A 13,806-nucleotide genomic window follows, 5' to 3' on the forward strand; every position below is an offset into this window, starting at 1 on the left:
CAAAAGGAAAAGTTGAATTGTAATCCAGTTAAGAGAAAGCATGCTGACGATATATAATTTCTAGAGGTTGTTACATTCGACCTGGAATGATATATTTATAGCGTGGTAACAATTTTTAAAAGTGAATACGAATTCAGTAGTTTTTCTTGCAAACAAAAGAAGATTGGAATGAAGAGCTGATTTTAAGAAGTGACGGTCTGTGCACGTTTGACGGTTTTCAAGGGTCAATTATCTAATTTTTGAAGACTTTGAAATCATACTTCATTTATTTCCCAGAAAAGAATATAAGCAGTCGCATTATAAAACAGAATAGCGATGTCAACTAGAGTAATTTTGCATCAACAAGTGTTGAAGTGCTAATGTTTACTTCCTTTGGGGTCACCGGTAGATGTCTGTATGATCAAAGGTTATGTTGTCGATATTGTCCAATCAACAGAGACTCTTTAATAGCGCGGCTAATTTAATGCGATCTTTTGGTGGGAAACTTCAAAGCGCCCGATCGCAAAGTTGGACAGGACGAAAAAAAAATCTGGGAAAGAAAGATAAAGACAAAATGTTGGGAAGAAAACCACTGAAACAGATCGACAGCAATGGTATGTTTATGTTAACCACAAAAAATGATAATAATCCATTTTTATGATGTAATACTATTTCATTTAACATTTTCACAACACCCTGGCCTTTGTCTATTTTTATAGATTGCTAGTAGACCACATTTTTAAAATCCTGAATTTGCACTTAATTTTTACCATAGTTTGTCTTTTTTTGCAAGACAAGCTGGGGCTGTGGGACTTCAGAGCTCGTCCCATATTAAAAAGTGGATATTTGCCCCCCTAAAATAGATGCGCTGCTTTGTTGCTTCTTGTGCTGATCTACAGCCTTGGAATTATATAAATCAGGCATTAATCTGTTCATTTTTCAATTATCTTTTCATTAATGTAAGTTTCACCTACCTGCCAACCTTTATTTTTCCACATTTTAACAGTTTTCACAGAGACCCATCTATTTCTGGTCATCAGGTGCAAAAGGCGTCAATTTTGCTGATTTTTCGTCTTTTCTCTTGACCCAAGAGACCCCGGGATTCTGGTAAAGGTTTCCAGCTGTTGTCTGCATGTAGAGTGGGCCCTAGTTAACAAATTGACCCCAACAGTTGTTAGGTTGGAGTGAATCTGATCTTTGTTCAGCAGTCTACAGAAGGTCATTTGGACCAAAAATACGGAATTTAACGATTTTTGCAGATTTTATACTTCAAATCACAAATGGACTAAAAACCGGAAGTAGTTGTTTCCTATGAGTTTTTCAATAACAATAACGATCAGTAGTTATATGGCCGTGGGTTTGCACTATTTTTACAAGTTTTATGTTCCTGTGTAAGATACAGATGTGAAGCCCACCCCTCCAGATAACCGAGTTTTAGCCAATTTTAATTTTCCAAGTCTGTAATTGATCTCAAAATGCTACTCATAAACGAGAAACGTGAATATAGATAGCCTCAGGTTGACGGAACATGCATAACTTTTGAAATAAGTCATGTAAGTATCATAAAGTAGACTTCTAAAAGTATGGAACGCCATTGGAGCCAAATAACGGTTATTTGGGTACACCCGTCATATGAAGGTCACCGCATGGTAAGGGTTAAAGGGCTTCCCTTTTAACAGTAATCAGAAAAACTATAAATCAATAGACTGATTATATCATAATGATTACATTAGTATACATTCAGAGATTCAGTTAGTTATATCTGGTGTGTTGCTTCCACATGCCATGTGACCAAAATGTAAGGATTGCCACTTTCAACATGTGTAACTACTGTTCTGTTGGAATTGGGTACATGTACCTATGGAATAAACATATAATTTTTTTTTTACAGTCATGGGAAACACACTGAACGATATAGGAGCCTTACTTCCTAAAGGGAAAAAGTATACAGTAAGTATCAAGAATATTGTCATGGCCAATAAAATCACCAGAACAGGAAGCCTTGTCAGTTCTAACAATTTGATACTTGTAGACACTGGATTAAAAGTGAGATGTTCATCAATGACAATTGACTTGACAACCCAATAAAACAAACAAACAGAAGCTTGAGCCAAATAGATGTTTATGTAGACAAGTAAAGTGGTTGTACAATATTTCAACAACAAATTCTAGTCCTCTTATCTATAAAGATACTTTCAGAATTTAACCTGATTATCCACAAATGCCACATCCATTGTCATAACATTAATTAACTACAAGTCGCATTCAAGTTGCATCTTTGAAATTAGCCCTGCATGTAAAAATAAAATACATTTAGTCGATGTTAACACAAAACTATAAATAATAATTAAAATTGACAACAACACTTCAAAAGATCTGCAATTTTATTATCTATGTCTACATGTTTCGCCTGCAAGGCAGGCTTCATCAGGACAATTTTTATACAGAAATTGAGCCCCTGAAGTACTCCAAAGTGGTGCATTGAATTGACGTCGTCATGGTGAGAGAAACAATGAAAAGTGAAAGTAGCAATACAGAGTTATAAATAGATAAGATAAATATAGAAAATTAAAGTTTGTATACAATGTAACTTGAGTTCGTTTTACTATTATATGATACATGAAATGGTTCTAAAGGCTTGGCATCTAATAGGACGAACTTCCCATGGTTCCTACCACTTCGCAAGGCTTCTCTTCCAACCTGGCCATAGTTGGAGGTTACTACTTCCCGGCGCGTCGGCAACAATAGGAAGATTATGATCGCCGCTGTGGATAATAAAATTGTCAAAAACTGTTCCTTTGTTAAATTATTTGGTGACTATATAATTTTTGGATCGTCTGCAGTAGTTGGTCTGTATAATGGCATAGTTGTGAATTCCTAGTTCATTTAAGATCGGCGCCCGTGGTACGTTTCTTCTGCAATCATTTATATCTGCTATCATTTATAGATGTATAGGTGGTATCGGACAGCTTGGTCATCTTGATTAGGTTGTTATTTCGTTGTAAGTATGGAATATTCCTTGGTCCATGTATATGCTGGTGGCCTGTAGATCGGCGCTGTTAGCTTGGCGGTTCCTTTCGGATGCAGGGGTTCACGATTAAATAATAAATTAAATTCCGCGAGGTGAACCAACGCCTGTGAAATCGTTTTGGTAGAGTCCCTGAAGTGGATACCTTGGTATGCAGGGTTGTCAAATCATGCAAATGAATGCAATCCTTAAATAATAATTAAAATTGACAACAACACTTCAAAAGATCTGCAATTTTATTATCTATGTCTACATGTTTCGCCTGCAAGGCAGGCTTCATCAGGACAATTTTTATACAGAAATTGAGCCCCTGAAGTACTCCAAAGTGGTGCATTGAATTGACGTCGTCATGGTGAGAGAAACAATGAAAAGTGAAAGTAGCAATACAGAGTTATAAATAGATAAGATAAATATAGAAAATTAAAGTTTGTATACAATGTAACTTGAGTTCGTTTTACTATTATATGATACATGAAATGGTTCTAAAGGCTTGGCATCTAATAGGACGAACTTCCCATGGTTCCTACCACTTCGCAAGGCTTCTCTTCCAACCTGGCCATAGTTGGAGGTTACTACTTCCCGGCGCGTCGGCAACAATAGGAAGATTATGATCGCCGCTGTGGATAATAAAATTGTCAAAAACTGTTCCTTTGTTAAATTATTTGGTGACTATATAATTTTTGGATCGTCTGCAGTAGTTGGTCTGTATAATGGCATAGTTGTGAATTCCTAGTTCATTTAAGATCGGCGCCCGTGGTACGTTTCTTCTGCAATCATTTATATCTGCTATCATTTATAGATGTATAGGTGGTATCGGACAGCTTGGTCATCTTGATTAGGTTGTTATTTCGTTGTAAGTATGGAATATTCCTTGGTCCATGTATATGCTGGTGGCCTGTAGATCGGCGCTGTTAGCTTGGCGGTTCCTTTCGGATGCAGGGGTTCACGATTAAATAATAAATTAAATTCCGCGAGGTGAACCAACGCCTGTGAAATCGTTTTGGTAGAGTCCCTGAAGTGGATACCTTGGTATGCAGGGTTGTCAAATCATGCAAATGAATGCAATCCTTAAATAATAATTAAAATTGACAACAACACTTCAAAAGATCTGCAATTTTATTATCTATGTCTACATGTTTCGCCTGCAAGGCAGGCTTCATCAGGACAATTTTTATACAGAAATTGAGCCCCTGAAGTACTCCAAAGTGGTGCATTGAATTGCCGATTGTATACAAACTTTAATTTTCTATATTTATCTTATCTATTTATAACTCTGTATTGCTACTTTCACTTTTCATTGTTTCTCTCACCATGACGACGTCAATTCAATGCACCACTTTGGAGTACTTCAGGGGCTCAATTTCTGTATAAAAATTGTCCTGATGAAGCCTGCCTTGCAGGCGAAACATGTAGACATAGATAATAAAATTGCAGATCTTTTGAAGTGTTGTTGTCAATTTTAATTATTATTTAAGGATTGCATTCATTTGCATGATTAGACAACCCTGCATACCAAGGTATCCACTTCAGGGACTCTACCAAAACGATTTCACAGGCGTTGGTTCACCTCGCGGAATTTAAAACTATAAATAGTTAATCATTTCCTGATAAATGTAGCATCCCTTTTGGTCTTTCAGTAAAAACTACATTTTGGATAAAACTTGTTTACAGATTTTTTTTTGCAGAAAAGTTGGAAGTAGATTGTATGATTTTCTTTTTTTGTAGGTCTCAGTAGAGGGTAATATAGGCTGTGGGAAGACCACATTATTGGAGTATTTCAGGTCTTCTCCTAATGTTGAGGTAAGACTAGTTATAAAACCAATACTTATTAAACAGATACTAAGGAATGCTATTTTTTTCATATTTAATTTAATGAAATGTTCTTTGTAAGAAACGAGATGAAATGGTGGACATGTACTCTTGTTTAGTTACTTGGATATAAGAAGATGTGGTAAAGTGGAAAGTACTGTCTTCAACACGGAGTCTTGGCTCACACTGAACAGCAAGCTATAAAGGGCCTTAAAAAAATGAATAGTGTAAAACCATTCAATCAGAGGAAAACCAATGATCTGATCTATATAAAAAAAAGAGAAACCTGTATGAACCACATCAACAAACTACAACCACTGAACATCAGGTTCCTGACATTGAAAACTAGTCACTTGGATGAAATATGATTATGTAAAAACATATCTTAAATTTGCATTTGCTCTCCCTAGTGCCTTGCCAAGGACAAGAATTGTACAATTGTACAAATCTTAAAGTAAAAGAAGAATTTTATAAAACTTTTTACCTTTTCTTTATTCATGGAATTTAAGTTACATCATGCATGGTACATGTGGATCATTTTTCTAGGTTCTAAATTCAAGTGCTAACTTTTTTTTTGAAGTACATCTTTAACACTTATTTGATTTTGCTTTTTTTGTTTGTTTGATCTGTGGGGTACATATAGATGTTAATGATGTTTGTTATATTTTGTTTACAGGCTATACGAGAACCAGTAGAACAGTGGACAAATATACAAGGTCATAATGCATTGGTAAATATTTACTTCTACAGAACACCAGTAGAAGAATTTCTTCTATATACAGCTCTACATGTTGGGCATCTTTTTTATAAAAAAAAAACTGGAAAATGTTTTCAGTCATTTGGTTATTTTTTTGCAAGCAAGTCTATATGTCATACTATTTAGGAAGTTTTAAAATTTTGTTAACAAAAAAAGATATGGTATGATTGTCAAGAAGACCACTTTTCCATCAGACAAAATAAAGTAAACTAGATTTAAAAAAAAGTTCAGACATGACATTTTTTTCATTTCAAATGAAATATAAAATATGACATTGCAAGCATTTGAACACCACTGAATTAGTGGTTATTGACCCTTATACAGGCACATGCACTATTACAGGTTGAAGACTTCTAATCAAGAAAAAATAAAAGGCACAAAGTATAAATCTTAGAGTGCCTGCAATACTAGAAGCTAGTATAGAGCCAATCACAACAAATACATTTAATTGTGTGTTTTCATAGATTCAAAATCAACCGATACACACCCAACAGATTCAGTGAAAGAAACCATAACTGTTAAAAAAAAAATTTAGTATAATGTTTTTTTCAGGCTTTGTTGTATGAAGACCCCCAGAGATGGAGTTTTACATTTAATTTGTATGCACAGTTAACCAGGATACAAATGCATGTCAAGCCTCATGTAAGTTAATTATATAAAATGTAACTACTTTCAATGAATTCTGCATCTTCTATTATTTTACAAAAAAACCATGTTATTGTTTTGCTCAGGCCATTCATTTAACATTAGGAGGTGGTGCCTGTTCTTTTACCCTCCTATGCTAAGTATCACCAGAATATAGGAATTTTGATATAAGGTTTTCATTGAATATATTGAAAAGTGCCAACTACATAAGGAAATGTACCAGTCAACAATGAAACCCTTGTCTTAGTCTTGTCTGTTTGTACAAAAAGCATGTTAAGATCTTTCTCAGAAACTTGTGAACAGAATGACCAGATTTGAGATCAGTTTGATTGTGATGAGTTTCAATAGCACTATTTAGATCTGTCTGAAAAATGATTCCCGTTTGCCCATACTTTGAGTTCTTCTTTATTTTGAAATAACTTTAGTTCTTTCATTATTTTGACTGAACTTCTCAAATATAACCACAAGAATGACTAAATTAGGTCAGCTGCTCAATGGTGATGAGTTGTAATGTGTGTGCACTTTTGTTTTTATCTTTTCAGACACCTTAATTGATTCCCTGTAATGGTGTTTTAACTTGGTTAGTGCCTTTCTACAAAAAAATAATTGTATTTATATATTGTTTCATTATATTTGCAGATGAAACCTGTAAAAATGCTGGAGAGATCTCTTTATAGTACTAGATATTGTTTTGTAGAAAACGATTTTAGAAAGTAAGTATATCAAATCAGTGATATTGTTTGCCTCAAATAACAGCCGAAATTCGGCCTTTTCCCCTAGAGAAAATTCCCAATTACTAAAAAAAATGGCTTAAAATTCCTCCTAAAAAGGTCTTCATTTTCCCCAAACAGTAATGGCATTGGTAGGAATGTTTGTAAATATCGTATTCATGTTATTATTTTGATATTATAAAACACTTTTGAGATCCGGTTTTCTGATCAGAATCATCATGGTGTTTGTAACACATGTGGTTTTCAATGCATTAAGTACCATCATTGCTACTGTTTCTTTCCCCTCTCCGAAAAGTACCATCCAGGTTGAAAATGTCTGACAACCAAAATATACATGAAAAAACAGTGCAAAAAAGACAGCAAAGGTCAGCAAAAAATCAGAGATGTGTTTAGAATAATATTTCCCAAATTCAATAAAAAAATATGCATTTTTCCCAATAAAAAACGGTAGAGGTAGTTTTGAAAAAAGACAACAATATCACTGCAAATGTTGTTTCACACTGATCAAACCCATACTTTGTAATCACAATAAGAAAATGATTTGAAGTCAAGACAGCATCACATATTTCAAGTTATGTGTAATTAACATGGTAGAAGGCTAATGATAATATACAGACTGTTAGTATATTTTGTGACTCAAAATTTCAGTTTTACAAGAAAAGATACCAAATTGAAACAACACTCAAGAGTTGAAGACGGAACGAAAATTGCAAAAATAACTTGTCAACATTCAATAAAACATTACATAGAAATAAGTAAGACTGAGCGTGACAACTCCAGCAAAATATTATTTTAAATCTAGTTTAATTTACTGTGGATTCATTTATTTTCGTGGGTACCAATTTTCATGGATTAAGGAAATCTTACCTGTTCGTGGATATTTAATTTCGTGGATTAAGGAAATCTTACCTGTTCGTGGATATTTAATTTCGTGGTTTTGCTGAAATCTGCATACAAGCCTTTAGAAAATTTGCTATTCGTTGAACATTTAATTTTGTGGTTAATCTGTTCCCACGAAATCCACGAAAATTGATATCCAACGAATAATAATGAATTCACAGTATATTGAAATATTTAATGTTTTGTAGCAAAACAATAAATGGTATGGAACTTGGTATTTTAAATGGATGGTTTGACTTTTTAATGGAGAGAGAAAATACTTCATTAGACCTCATCAGTATGTATATATTTATGTCATTTATGTAAAAAATGATTGTTTATCATGTTTATGTATCTATATTTACTGCAAACTTTTAAATCTATTTTTCTGAGCTTAATTTTTGGAAAATTTAAAAGATTTAATTTGCCTGTTGAAGTGATTCTTGCAGGCCTGAACACTTTTTACAAGTCTCATCTGATGGTTGATGAAATTATTGCATGAAATACGACCTGGTAAAAAACAAACCCCACTGTATTCACTAATGCAGGTATTGCTGGTTATTTTAATTTTGTTAAATTATGATATGAATATATCTGGGTCTCCCATACCAACAGACCTAGGACTATGTCACCTGTGGTATTGGGTGGATGATTCTACTATTTTGAACCCAACTGTATGCCTCTGTGTGTATGATATTTACATGTGTTATTAGACTGATATGGACTGGCATGTTTTTTGCTTAATCGTGTCAATAGATCAATTTTATGGTTTTATTATTTATTTGTAGTATACCTCAGGGCTGATCCACAAGTATGTTTTAACAGAATAAAGAAAAGATCAAGGAAAGAGGAGTGCAGTGTTCCTTTTGTAAGTTGATTTTAGTAGGTTTATATAATAATACACAACTCATTCCTGGTGAAGGTCTGGTTCTCTCCAGATACACTTGTTTACTCAACCAATAAAAACCTGCCGCCACAACATAGCCAAGAGTGCTGAGAGTAGAATTAATATCAATCAATAGATAATTCTGAAAAAAATATTATATAGACAACTGAATCTACAACCAAATTTTGTTATATTTCATAACTGGGGTAGTGCTTGAATCTACTTATCAGTTATCATTTAAATAACTGTCACAGAAAAATAACACTTTACATTGTTACGAAGGAGCTTGTATTTTATTTACATGAAACTTGAATCAAAGTACCTTCTACATGTTCTATTGAAGGAACTATTTACATGACTTCATTATAAAGGTTATCACTTGTATTTTTAGGAATTAATCCAGTCTTTACATGACTTACATGAAGAATGGTTGATACAACACAAGAAATTTAAACTTCCTGCCCCTGTACTGGTAAGTTATTTGTAAAGAACTATCTTTGACCAAATTGTTTCATTATAAAACTTATGTGGGACCTAGGAAAGGAATTATTAAATCTAAACTGAATTCAGTGTCACGTACTACTGTAGAATGTCAGTCGAATATTGAATTTGCCTCTAAAACTATTACCTTCACCATTTTGTAAGTGCCTACCCTTTACACCATGTATGTTTTAAATAGAACAGTCCTTCTAGGAATAAGAGAATCTCTAGATTTCTATAAATTCAGAATTAATTATGAGATTTTATTTATGTGAATATTGCGACTTGATGAATATTGCAATAATAAGAATTAGCACTCTGATATCTGGTACATATATCCATATGCAGATTTTCCTTTAACTGCAATAATGTTGCATTTTCTTTCTTTTTTAAAAAAGGCAATGATTAACGTACCTTATAAATTAAATTTTGTACCATCTAAGCATATTAAGATCCGTAGTGAAGTGGCTTATAATTGACAATTCTTTGAATTTTTATCTAGTATTATCGTACTGGCCATGGAATTGTTTTGTTACATACTGGTTCATCTTTTATATGAAATGATTTATTTGATATGTTATTGTTTATACCTGTTGATATTTCGTTCTTTTCAGGTGCTTGATGCAAACAAAGAATACTCAGAGATAACACAGCTGTATGAAGATAAAAGACAAGAAATTTTATGTGGATTTCACTGATAGGAGTTGAGATGTGTATAAGTGTGAGATGAATATGTGTGTATACAAGCAGTGCAATAGTGATTTCATGTTAGTGTCTAATGTTACATTTGATTGAATACCGTTTCATGTTAGTGTATTATGTTTTATATGATTGTTATGTTGAATTATGTATGTGAATGTTTTGATTATTTATTATTTTCGAAAAATACCTTGGAATATTATTTAGTTGACTTGTGTTTTATTAGGGTAGAATTCAAATATGTCTGGATGCTCTTAAAAGATGTTAAAACGAAACCATTAGATACATACCACACATTTATGTTTTTTGGCTATATTAAACTTGCATGGGAATTAAAAAATTTTTTTTATGTAGCAATGATACTTTCAAGATGACAGCTGAATTTGTTTTTTTGATAGATTTTCTGCAAGGTGTCGATGTTATGCATTTAAATCATTTTTTTATGTGCATTTATTGAATAACATTTCAGTATGATAGTTATTGATAAACATAATTGTATCAAAGTTATACATGATCTCACTGTAATGTAATATCTTTCAAAGTATTTTAAACTGCATTTTATTGAACAGTATAGTCATGTAATTACTGTATTTTTTACTCTCAGTAGATTGCTGAGAGAAGTTGAATTAATAGCTATTCATTTGGTAACACCACTGCCGTTATTTAATGTAATTGTTGCTAAGTACTTTTGCCACAGTATCCAAATAGTATCAACTATAATGAACAAAATTGACATACAAATATAACGATCTGAACTCACTTGGTTCAATTTCATCTATCTCAATGTGACTTGTAATTTTAATGAAATCTTATTTTGACATCTTTTATTCCTATTCCATTTGAAATCTAAAAAAAAAAAATACTTATGTGCCTTAAAACTTACATACTGATTCAATTTCATGTAAAACAAGTTTCAAACTTGCAGTGTTTAGGTACTGTGATGGAAGCCGTTATTTTGTGTTCCTAAAGTTATTCAATACCTCAATTATAATTTTAAAGTGTTCAAAATTTGTATGAAAAATCATTTTTTGTAAACCACGGTGCTTATTTTTTGCCACAGAGAACTAGCTCATTTTAAGATTTTTCAATTATTGATTTATTTACTTGTTTGTTTATGTTTTTGTTATTTAAGGATGCTGAATTTTGTTTACATTTTACCATTACATCTGAGCTTTGATGTCATTTTTTTCAACCCTATGTCACAATGAAAGTACTGTTGACTTTTCTATTTATTATTGCTCATTTGAAGAAACTTTAATATTGAATTTGAAATGAGGTTCAAAAATATGTTTTAGGGATAAAAATAAACTTTAACTTTTGTAGATATTGTATCAAGTATGCAAATTTAACTTATTCTTGGAATAATTATAAAAAAGTTGTGAAAATGTATCAGCCTGAACACTTAGTACCCAGGGGATATATATTGGGTTGCATTGTTCAGCAAGAGGGTTACTGACCATGTGACGGCTGTATAGCTAGTCAAGGTTGTTAAAAACTCGCATCATCAGCAAAGATGGTTGATGTATAATGGTAGTTATGCTATCAAATTTGAAATCTTGCAGTTTTGGCATGATTGTAAAGACCATTTTATAAATTAGAGAGGATGACATTAACTTGTAATTTCATGCATCATGATCTCCATTCAAACCATTATTGAAATATTGAACTCTGTTAAAGTCAACTGCTAGATTTAGTCCCAATCACTCATTGGTAGTCAATAATATTTTATACATGAATGTCGAAATAAAGATTTTATATATAGTTGTTTATCTTACTCTCATATACTCTCATATATGCCCTAACTTTAATAAACATTGTTTAGGTAAAGATTGCATAAAATGCAATCAAAACCTTATGGAACTGACTTAATATCTAAATCTTCCAAGACTGATTTTGCATTGATCATACATAACATTCTATACTTTCTATCCATGAACATGTCTGGAAATTTATCAATGTAATATATGCTCAAATATTCACAAGGCACAAAATGATATTAAACTTGTCAAGAAAATCACAATGTTTGCAAGGTGCAGAAATCTAATACCTGTTCTAAAATATAAATGATGTCATTGTTAAAGTTATCTCAAAAATTGGAGTAATCTTCCTTTGTCTAGAATTGCTGTTAAATCAACTACAACCAATGCAATATTTAATTTTATTTCCCACTTAAATTGAAGCAATCTTTACTCTCAGTGCTTACAAGCACTTTGATTTTCATTAAGGCTACATATGACCTAATGGACATATCTGATATTGATGAAGAATCATACGTAATAGTTTTTCTCAATTTTATTTACTTTAGAGTAATTGGTAAAAATCATTTTATGTGGACATGTTCACCTTTCAACTTGGAAAAAATGTAACTTGAAACTTTCAGTATATAAGAATAAATAATCATCTACAAGCAACAAAAATGAGCTCAAAGGTGCACTTTGGAGTAAGATTACCTTCTGAAGAATATAGCCACAATACAGTAGTTGTTTTGTTGAGCCTGCCACATCTGCTTTAGAAAGTGCAACAGGGATAGTGATCTGAGGACCAGCCTACATAACCTTAAAAAAGCTTTATATTTCAGAAGGTAGACGACCTGGATCCTTCATACATGCTTGACAACTTGAAATGTTTTTTTTATAGTATTTTTAATTTCTCTCTTATGAGGTAACGGATATCAAATTCCGTTACCTCAGAAGAGAGAAATTAAAAATACTATAAAAAAACATTTCAAGTTGTCAAGCATGTAAACAAGGTATCTATATGCTAGTTAGACAGCTTACTTTACCTCAACCTCATTTCATAGATTCGTGAACAAGGATATGTTATTGTGGTTAAGTCCACATCTTGGATATTATAAGCAATAGGTCTAAATTCAGTGTATGGAATGATTGTAAGGTGTACATATTCATCTGGCAGGTGACAACAGACCTTGATCTTATTTTCATGGTTCAGAGGTTAAAGTTATTTTTTTGTGTTTTGGTCTTCCGATACTGTATGCAATAGGTCAACTATAATTGATATATATGACATTTTTTTGTCTGTCATATCTTACTAGACCTTGACATCATTTTTTTAGATCATTGCTCAATATAAAGTTATTTTTTGACGTTTTTTCTAATACTATTACTTTTAGCTAAAGGTTAACTATACTTGGTGTATGAAATGATTGTAAGGTGTATATTAACCTGACAAATCAATCGCTATCGATTGCTACATTAACCTCCAGAGGGCACTGAATCACTTGAGTTAGGTGTATATTTCTGTCTGGAAATTCTCAATAGACCATGACCTCATTTTCATGGTAAATTGGTCAAACCAAAAAACCTTGGCTTAAAAACCTTTTACAGTAACATAATCTGTGCCCATTAAAACATTAGTGTGATAGTATATTCTCCATTGCTGATTAACGAAAGAAGACAAAGGTATGCTAAATGTCTTGCTTTATTTTCAGAAATACTCGCTTTAATGTGCATCAGGTGGTTAGGCATCAGTCTTAATGTCTCATGTAAAAGGACCTATGATCTTTCAAAATTTGTTATGTGAATTGCTGTTGCTTTCAAACCATCTATGAAATGGATATTCCAAAAATACAAGCCCTGAATTATTGTACATCAGTTGCAAAGAATGTTTTGTTCGAATCCGAGAAATATTTTACAAAGTAGGATTTATCCCTCCCTAAGGGATGACATCAAAAGTTCAATGTAGGACAACAAGAGTGCACACACTGAAATGTCTCGCCTTTACTAATCCTTGATACTATCTTGATAGACCTAAATATAAAGCTTTATTTCAACTGTCACATAAACTAAACATTAACTAAGAAAATGAAACATTGATCAATGAACCATGGAAATAAGGTCAAGGTCAGATGAACCATGCCAGGCAGACATGTACAGCTAACAATTCTTCAATACGA

General features: G+C 32.5%; 1 protein-coding gene across 1 annotated transcript; it reads left to right on the forward strand.

The window, feature by feature from the left end:
* LOC134725717 (thymidine kinase 2, mitochondrial-like) lies at positions 1 to 11,654 on the forward strand. The gene is made up of 10 exons (XM_063589749.1): positions 1 to 593; positions 1,871 to 1,929; positions 4,733 to 4,807; positions 5,493 to 5,546; positions 6,126 to 6,215; positions 6,858 to 6,931; positions 8,038 to 8,126; positions 8,617 to 8,696; positions 9,106 to 9,186; positions 9,809 to 11,654. Exons 1-10 carry the CDS (start codon positions 410 to 412, stop codon positions 9,890 to 9,892), a joined length of 870 nt encoding a protein of 289 aa, XP_063445819.1. The 5' UTR covers positions 1 to 409; the 3' UTR covers positions 9,893 to 11,654.
* The last annotated feature ends 2,152 nt before the right edge of the window (positions 11,655 to 13,806 follow it).

This window comes from Mytilus trossulus, chromosome 7, assembly GCF_036588685.1.
Source record: "Mytilus trossulus isolate FHL-02 chromosome 7, PNRI_Mtr1.1.1.hap1, whole genome shotgun sequence".
Lineage (NCBI taxonomy): Eukaryota > Metazoa > Mollusca > Bivalvia > Mytilida > Mytilidae > Mytilus > Mytilus trossulus.